Source organism: Meleagris gallopavo, chromosome 22 (genome assembly GCF_000146605.3).
Source record: "Meleagris gallopavo isolate NT-WF06-2002-E0010 breed Aviagen turkey brand Nicholas breeding stock chromosome 22, Turkey_5.1, whole genome shotgun sequence".
Lineage (NCBI taxonomy): Eukaryota > Metazoa > Chordata > Aves > Galliformes > Phasianidae > Meleagris > Meleagris gallopavo.
The window spans coordinates 10,583,842-10,593,322 of record NC_015032.2 but is presented as its reverse complement, the minus strand read 5'-3'; the positions used below and the strand labels follow the sequence as shown (position 1 = coordinate 10,593,322).

At 47.6% G+C, this 9,481-nt stretch overlaps 1 protein-coding gene across 1 annotated transcript; it reads right to left on the bottom strand.

Moving 5' to 3' along the window:
* Positions 1 to 1,152: 1,152 nt before the first annotated feature.
* SALL4 (spalt like transcription factor 4) lies at positions 1,153 to 6,507 on the bottom strand. Its single transcript, XM_031556557.1, has 3 exons — positions 3,773 to 6,507; positions 2,808 to 3,115; positions 1,153 to 2,082 (listed from the first exon to the last, which is right to left on the bottom strand). The coding sequence occupies exons 1-3, from the start codon at positions 6,258 to 6,260 to the stop codon at positions 1,660 to 1,662; spliced, it is 3,219 nt and encodes a 1,072-aa protein (XP_031412417.1). The 5' UTR covers positions 6,261 to 6,507; the 3' UTR covers positions 1,153 to 1,659.
* Between the last annotated feature and the right edge of the window lie 2,974 nt (positions 6,508 to 9,481).

Sequence of the window (9,481 nt, the reverse complement as noted above, 5' to 3'; positions counted from 1 at the left end):
AGTTCTTACATAAAAGTCATACATTCACAATGCAGAAAACTCGACAACAGGGATGCCTTTTGCATGTTCCATGTAACAATATCCATCTTACAGTGTAAACAGGTACTGGTATGTTCTCACTTACAAGTCCAGCAGGAAAGGCACAACTCGGCATACAGAGATCATAAGCAAGAATCAGGTGCAACAACATTACACAAACTTTTGGTAATCTGTACTTTTGGAGCCTTCCACAACAGAGACTGGACTTGATTTCCTGTGGTCCCCAAAGACTTCTTTCCATCGCTCAGTCCTTCTTTACCAAACGCTCAGTTTCCAGTCTGGTTTAGATCCCATGACACACAGTTCCAGCAGACGTGAGAGGAATAGTGAAAGGTCAGTCCAGTAAGTCTTCAGGTGCTTCCACTAATACATCATGTTTTGGTTTCAGATAGTGCATGGAAGCATCTGCTTGAATCTCAGTTTATTACAGTGGTCATTAATAGAAAAATAGACACTACATCTACAAAAAGAAAAAAATGAGGTAGATAACTTAGAATCCAGATGACCATCCCAGCAACCTTCATACAATATGCACGGATCATTAATTACCATTTTGGCAGAATGCAACTTAACAGACCACCAAGAAACTTAATGACCAGAGTAGGAATGCCATCCAAAACCCAAAAAAACATTTAACCTAAGCATGAATACTTCATATTTAAATACAGGTTTACACAGACTGATCTTCTAAATTACTCAAATTAAAACAATAAAACTAAAAAAAAAAAAAAGTCTCTTGCTAAGGAAACTAGTTCCCATGCCTAATTGCAACAGTCACCTGAGATTCCTTGCAGAGCTTTTAGACCTGACTTCCCAAGGCAAGTCTTCCCTTTCAAGAAAGAAAAAAGTATATACATAGCCACCCACATTCGCTTTGGGCTCTTGATACTGAAATAAAACATCTAGGAAAAACTGCACATCTTTGGAAGTAGGGGTTTTGGCACTATACTTGGAGGACTGTTCTAGTAGTACTATTAAATAAGCAGCAGTCAATGAAACAGAATTCCATAGAAGCGGTGATTGAAGAAAAACAGCAACTTCCTTTCATAGAACTTCTGAGGCAAAAAGGAATTTAAAAAAAAAAGTCATTTTTATCGCCATTATAGTAAAAAAAAAAAAAGTAACATTCAGAAATCACACAGAGCCGAAAATTCAAACAGAAGAACTACTTCTAAGAGGGCGGCAGACATTCTAGGATATTTACCCGCATTAACAGCTTTCATTTCTTATCAGTAAATACAAGTTTCTCCACCAACAGTAGGCTGTTTCCACTCTATTTAAAACCCCCAAGTATTTCACTCTAAATGAAGAGGTAAATAATCTAAACCTTTGGAATTTCAAGTTGTAGAAATTTCTGTAAGGCTGTACACATTAAAGTCACACGTAAGAACTACTTTGCAAGACCCGCATCTTTCCAAATAAAAGGAAATCCTATTCTTTATTATTTACTATTTGCAAAGCAATACCATGATTGTACTCTGGGCAACGTAATCTTACAAAGACAACCATAAAATCATTTGCACGTCAATAGGAAAATAGGAGGCTGAAGTGGAATCTCTTAAAAATATATGTTTGTATATATATATTTGTTCTTTCTGCACGTCATCTTCACTAGAGCTCTTAGCTAACAGCAATTTTGTTCTCCTCCATGAAGTGAGGGAATTGATGTTTTGGCACGTTGTCTGCAGCAGCACCGCCGGCCTTTTCCGTTTCAGAAGCAGCCCCAGACTGGGTCCCATCCGCTTTGGAAACCGTCGCAGTGCTTATTGCCGACGCACCCGCAGCGCTGCCCGGAAGGCTCGGTAAGCCGCCGCTCTGGATCACTGAGATCTCGTTGGTCTTCATCGCTATGCCATTGCTGAGTACCGCCGTGTACTGGTTCCACACTGTGGGGTCGATGCTCACTGAAGGAGCCATGATATCCTTGGGAAACATTTCGGATACCTTCTTGGGGTCATTCCCCAGTAGAGCCATGGGGTTATCAATTGAAAGCCTCCTTCCCCGCCTGGCGGAATTATTCCACATGTGAGTTCCTACATGGACCTTTCCAAGAAGGGAAACAGAGAATCGTTAATGCCACAATTCTTCTATGACGAACTCACATTCTGCTTCGCTTGCAACTAGAAGAAGCTATGAGTGCATTCATAGTGTGCCTTCAGGTAGGCGTTTAAGCTGGTTAGTTCTCGCCTGCCTTTATCCTCACCCTTCCACCTGCACGACAGTCATTCAGCAGCCTTATGCAACCACGGCTCTTCAGCTTACTACTGAAGTGCTCGTAGCAGTGCGTTCTTACACTTATTTGGAATGACGTCAGCATGGTTGCTCCCCTACCTCTCAAAAAAGAAAAGCCACGTTATTTGCCACCAACAGACTGCCCTGAAGAAGTACTACTCAATGCAAAATAAAAAAGAAAAAAAAGCCTCACCAAGCAATTTGGAAGAGATGTTACACTTAAGCTACAATCTTCCATGCCGCACACAAGGTGCTGCTGCTTCCCACAAGTGATTGCTCACAAATTGCATAGTTTAACGTCTTCCCTCCCCAAATGCATTTATGCAAGCAATCTGAAGATTTCTCGTAGGACTGCACCAGGGAGCTGCGAGTCCCCTGTAGGGCAAATGGACTGATGTGAAGGCAGGCAGACAGGAGTCAAAGCGACCATTTGAAGAGCCAAAAGAAAACCCAAGCTGTTCCCAACAGCAATAGCTCCTCCCTCCTCGGTAAGGCCTTCCCCAGCAAAGGGGATCACAGTGCAGGAGGCAGCTTACCTTCAGGTTCCCTTTCGTTGTAAAGGCTCTCCCACAGATGGTGCAGGCAAATGGCTTTTCCCCTGTATGCGTCCGCTCGTGAATCTGCAGGGCGCTGGCGGAGGAGAAGTTCTTCCCACACGTAGTGCAGATGTGCTGTTTGGCTGGACGGCAGAATTTCGGTCGTGGCACGAGGAGGGGGGCAACACCAGGGGAGAGAGCTGGTGGGCCAATGAAATGGCCAGTGCTAATGGGACGCTCACTTGGTATTTCCATTTTTATGAGGGCTGGTGGGGCTCTAACAAAAGTAGCTGGGATACTATTTCGACCTTGAGAGAAAAAAGGAATACATACACATATACACACACATATATACACACCCACACCCAGAGTATTTATCCCACCTACATCTGCATTCAAGGAAAAGTCTGCCTGGGATACAGAGGTCCCCACCTTTAGAGATACATGCTTGCAGAGCCCTGTACAGCCCTATGGTAGGGCTGCTACTCTCAAACTAATCCTCTCATTCCTGTCTTTTCTAGTGAACTTAAGACTTCAACATTCTCACTTCCTCACCAAATTTAGATAAACATCATTCTCGGTGCTAAAGAGCTCAAAAACCCCACAAAATGCTCCAGTTTTTAATGCCACATTCTCGAGTTAAGCGGTTTTCCACAGAACATCAATGTGTATATTTTAAATGGCTACAGGGAAGTATCAGGTATGTCCAAGAAAGGAGCAAGCGCATAGCCTCTACTTATTCTAAGGAGCTGTGCTCCCCCCTTACATGAGATGTCTTCTCTTTTTTTTTTTTTTAAAGCCTTGAACTTTTTTTTAATTTTGAGTCTGAGTCAGGAAAGCACTCCTGGTCTAAACGGAGAAGAGGGAACTGAATAGGTTTTGCCTCCTGCCTGTCCTGCTAGGGAAGACTTTCTTCCACCCCACTCCCCCACCCCACCTTATTGCCAGCATTTCACATTACTCACCATACTCTCCATTTGCAAAGTGTAGCCCAGGTTCTTCTTTAATGACTTTCCGACCAATGTTGCCATAAGTTAAATCCAAAGCAACGACCCCTTCCATCTCTCCAGCAGCACTCTCAGGACCCTCTGATTTACTTCCCGTGCCTACATCTTCTTGGCTGGTGAAGCTCGGTGACTTTGACCTCACGCTCTCAGTTTGGCTGTTGGCAGGGGACAGAGCCTGCAGCGAGGTGGACTCGGAGGCAGCGGGACTTCGGCCATTCTGATAGTCTGGATCTCCAGCTACAGAAGACGAATCGTTCGTCATGCCATCGCTTTCTGTAGAGCCATTGTCACTAGACTTCAAGCTGCTTTGCCGCTGCAGGTTTAGAGCAGAGCTGACGATCTTCATTTGATTCTCCAGTGCTGCAATGCCAGAGAAGCCAGCAGCTGCGGCCGGCAATTCAGACTGTGCATCGAATGGGGTAGGAGGTTTTGAGGAACTCCTGGGGCCATCCTGAGACTCCAGGTCCTCTTCCATCTCCATGCTTTCCATGCTCTCATCTGGGCGGCTGATGTCACCGTTCTTCTCAGCTGCAGCAGGATCCACTTCAGCACTGTCACAGGTGTTTTCCGGCATGGGTGTGTTAGGTATCTGTCCCCCCATATGCATACGGATGTGCTGCTGCAACACAACTGCATTTGTGAACTTCTTCTGGCAGATAGGACACGAGTGTTGCATCTTCAGAGGAGTATTGGCCCGATGGACACCATAATGAGTTTTGAGATTCCCTTTGGTGGAGAAGGCACGGCCACAGATTTTACACTTGAACGGCCTCTCCCCGGTGTGGGTACGATAATGCATTTTGAGGGAGCTCTGGCAGCTCAGCACTCTGTGACAGATCAGACACTCGTTGGGGTCCGCAGTGGACTTATCGATGTTCTCAACCAGCTGCTGAAGCTTGGATGTTTCTGAGCCTTGCTCGTTCGACCCGCCCACGTGGAAGATGCTCACGCTGCAGGCAGCTTGCGGGGAGCTCAAGCTCTGCTCCGTTCCTGATTCATGACCAACTGCCCCAGATGAGGAAGAGCCGCCTTCGCTGTCTGGAGAAGGCCGTGAGGGCAGCTCTGCTGAGAAGGCAGCCGGCTCCTTGGTGCCCGTGAGGCTGGGGGCATTCGGAGGAGCGCTGGAGGCTGCGGAGGTAGGCAGGGTTGTCAGCAGGGGTTTGCTATCCACAATTAGGTTAGACTCATCCAGTGGCACAGACATCCCATACGGGATCCCACTGCTCGTGGGAACATTGTCCAGGTGCTCAGGAACCGGGTAAGGGTTCATCTTGATGTGGGGGTATTTGTCTTTGTGACGCTGAAAATGCACTTTAAGGTTTCCTTTGGTCGTAAAGCGGTTACCACAAATGTTACACTTGTAGGGTCTCTCCCCGGTGTGGGAGCGGAGGTGGATCTGCAGGGCGCTGTCGTTGCCAAAGACCTTACCGCAGAATTTACACTTGTGTTTGAAGAACGGCTCCTCCGCATTCGATTTGCTTTCAGACACGCAAATATTGGGAGGTTTCCCTTTCACCCTCTTTGAGGAATCTATGACAGAAGAAACAGCCGAAAGGGGATTCTGGAAGATGACGGAGTGGGAGGACTGAGGTAGCAAAGGATTTGGGAACCGAGAAATGGAGCCGGCGAAGGTTCTGCTCGCCTCCGGCTTCAGGGGGAAGGAGGAGGAGAGGCCGGCAGCCAGCGAGCCGGCGGCCGCAACACCAGTGTTAGCATGAGGTAGTTTGCCTTGCTTCAAGGATTCCAGCGATAGGCTCTGGCTCCCCGCCTTCTGCCCGATCAGCGCCACGGCGGCCGACAGCTGCTGGGACATGTGAGCTCCCAGCGCCTTCAGCGGGTCGGCGGCAGCGGCGATGGAGGGGTGCAGGGCGTGAGGGGCCATCATGGCGATCTGGATGCGGATCTGCTCCGTCAGCTGGATCTGCTGGAGCTGCTGCTGCTGCAAGCACACGAGCTGCTCCAGGATCATCGGAATAGCGTTAAAGCTGGCGGCTGAAGAAGCGATGGCGTCGGTGGTACGCTGGTTCACAGCCACTTTAGTGCCACGTATCGTCTGCAACGTCACGTTAGTGTTCGGTACTTTGGATTTTGGTAGATAGCTCAGCCCAGGAGTCGCGGGTGCAGCTGGGGGCTCTATTTTGAGGTACATTCCTCCTACCGATTCGGCATCGATTTTTCCTTCTCTCTTTTCTGCAGAACCGGCGCAGCCCTTCGCCTGAGTGTCCTTGCGTGCCCTGCTATCCCCTCGGTCACTCGAGAAGCTCCCGACAGCAGCTTCGGAGAAGCCTTCAGGAGGGACTGCTCCCTCGCTGTCATTCATGATTAGGACAGGTGGATTTTTAGTGCAATTTTTCTTATGCTCAAGGAATTCAGAGAGATCGAAGAATTCTGCACAGCATTTCTCACAGATCTTTGTTTCCTCTGTTCGGCACCTTTTGGAGCTCATTTCACCATCTCCATCACCTGGGACGTCTCGTGGACTCCCTTAAAATAAAGAAGTCACATTGTTAATAGCTGGATTTAGACTGGCCCCACCAGAACTGCAAGCCAAAGACAGTGGATGTTCTGAGAGTCCCACAGTTCAGTTTGTGGACTGAAATCCTACTCCTCTGCCACGAGTGCACCGGCAGCATTAAGAAATTACGCACCTCAGTTCTGTTTTCCACAAAACCAATAAAAAGGAAGGCTCATGAGGCCTGAGAGAAGTTTATCGCAAATCCCTTCTACAGATAGAAATGGAAGAGTACAAGCCAGCTAGTCCTCGCAAAATGGCTTGGAGTATGACCCAGGTGAGACAGAACAGGCACCCTAACAGAGGAAAAACCTGATTACTATAAGCTTACTTTGTTTTCAGTTATTTTTGTTTGTTTGAATTTCAAAATTCTTAGTTAATGGCCTCACAAAAATTGTTAGCACAAAGCTCAGAGCAGTTCATTCTTCACTGTACACCAATACAGTAAATGACATTCACTCATCCATTATGGAGGTAATTACTACCTAAGAGGGCTGACAGAAGCAAAATTAACTCCAATATTAGCTCTGAAATATTTCAGAAGCGAACGCACGTGAAAAGGCCTCTAGAAAGTCACAGCAATAACAAGACAACAATTAACTTACAAGAACCCCAGAGGCAGAAATGAACCGACACTGATGCTGACAACTACCGGAATGCCGAGCTGTAGCCCTGCTTGTGAGACACACAGTTTCAGACCCAATGAGGATGCAGTGCTGTAAATCTGTAAATTATTCTCTCTCTCTCTCTCACTAAAAGGAGACAAAACCCACAGGTCCACCCTTGCCTCCACCTGCTGCCACCCCGCAAACCAAGCACTATTTGCAGGAGGACAAAATATGACTCAGGGAAGTACCAGAATGGGAAAAGAGGTTTGAGAAATTCTAAACCAAAACAGGATGTTTTCGCTCAACCCAACCATCCTTCAAGCACAAGCTCCTGCCAAGCTCAAGGTAGGTGAGCATGCAGGAGGCGAAGCTCCAGGCCCCTGTACGGCAGTGATGGGGAATGGGCACGGCTCTGGACAGCCCAGCATCACGCAGCATCCTGCAACCTGCAGTAAGTGCTCCAACCCTTAAGGGTGCCAGAGTATAGCAAGCAAGTCCCCCACTCGCCTCCCACACACACCAGGGGCACGTTGCAGGTCCCAACACAATAACATCTGAATCAAAATTCCCCTTGGATTCAGGTCCTGCATCTCCTGTGCTTCACCGCAGGACTGAGCTCTGATTCCACACTACCAACCCACACCGTCCTGAAATGGAACCAAGCTCCCTGCAAGCACCAGAGCTATCTGTGGCTTTCGTTTTAAAGGTGTAACTGAACCACACATCCGATACGTGTATATCCTGTGCATGGCAGGGTGGAGGTGTCTGGGCAGCAGCCCCAGCATGTTCACCGTCTGCTCTGGGGCAGTATAAGAGCTCTGTGGGGGGTGATATTGTAAACCTTGACATTTGTCCAGGTAAAAGAGTATTATATATACATATATATTCAACTAAGCAAAACTTTAACTGCTTAACGTGTTGAGTGATGGAAGTACACATGAAAGCTTTTTTAAAAACTAGTTCAAGTCCAGCCTCTGTGTACTGGAGACCTGCTGTACTGCAGTCTGCAGAGCAATACATCCAAATCTGGGCACACACCATTCTGCTAAACACACTCACTTCAGGTTACGTTTCAAGACCTCCTTGAACGAGGTGTTCTTAGCTATGATCGACACGGTTTCAAACCCTCCTATCTAAACAGCAAGACAGGGAGAGTGACACGCTTTTTTTTCACCACCCTCCCTCCCCCCAGCAACTTTCACAAATGAAGGAAATGAAAAAACTAAGAGTTTTGTTGACATACTTCCCAGATGCAGGACCTGAATCCAAGGGGAATTTAGACTCAGATGTTGTCCTGTTGGGACCAATTTAATGGGAAATTGATGTGTCTAAATTCAATTTAATTATGAAAAAACAAATCTGGTCTGTAGACTACTTAAGTAGAAGAAGTACATGATGCAGAGCTTGGTCAATAATTAGTGTCAGCTGAGGTCAAGAATGGATGCCTTCAAGCTCCCATCTCTGGGAGAGTCTGAGCAGTTACGATGGGAAAGAAAGCACCCAACAGTGGAAAAAGTGTCTTCTCTAACTGTGCTGCACAGACTCTGGGTCTTTCCTTGACTACATGAGTAACTATTCCCACCCAGCAGGTACTTCACAGAACCACAGCCATAAACACCAAAACCTCTTTTCCAAGTCCTTGAGTATTTGGAGCTTTATCTTCCCCTGACTTGCAAAATACCCCTAGGTTTTGCTTCAGGAAGTGCAACACTTTCTGCCCACCTCTCCTGTGAGCACACACACATCATACCACCATTTGCACCTCCGTGGATGCCACGTGAAATGCTTCAGGTGGAGCAGGGATGCCCACACGACAGACTATAGCCCACCCCAAGGAGGTATTCCAGCATAACCGTGTCTAGACAAGTTCTCAAAGTTCAACTACTTCCAAGCATACCATCATTAACTCCCTTCTATTGAGGGCTCCTTCTTATTTTGCCACCAATAAGACTGTGCTACATCCAAAGACCCTCCAGCTCCAACAAAATCCACACTCCCCATTTCCATAACTCTGAGGAGTCCCAGAATTGACTTTTCTGGTCTCACACCACCCTGCCACCGCTCAGCACGGAGCAGCAGATCCCCAGGCCCAGGAGCAGCAGGTGGGGCTGCCCCGTGCAGCTGCCAGGCACTCTCACCATCACATTTTGGTTGCCAGCTCCCCCATCAGCAAGGGGCTAGCTAAGCACTCCAAATGAATCGAATTCCCAACTTGCACTGACCTGCTCTATGACACAGAAGGGAAAGTAAGGCATAATGCTTCCCTACAATTCAGGGAAATGGAGTACAGTGCTTCATTTATCTCAAAACACTTTGTTGGTGGTGGTTTGGAAGATACACAGCAGGAATATGGTGCTGTTACCCCACAGCAGCTGGGACACAGAGGAGCACTCCAACACCCCACTGACACCAACACCACACCTGCACCCAGCTGAGCCCCAGCCCTGTGTGCACTTCCCAAGCAGCCCCAGCACTCTGCCCTGCCCTCTCCAAAGGCTTCTCAGGAGCAGGGCTTCTCCTGGCCTTGGTGCTGTGGTGTTTTTTTTT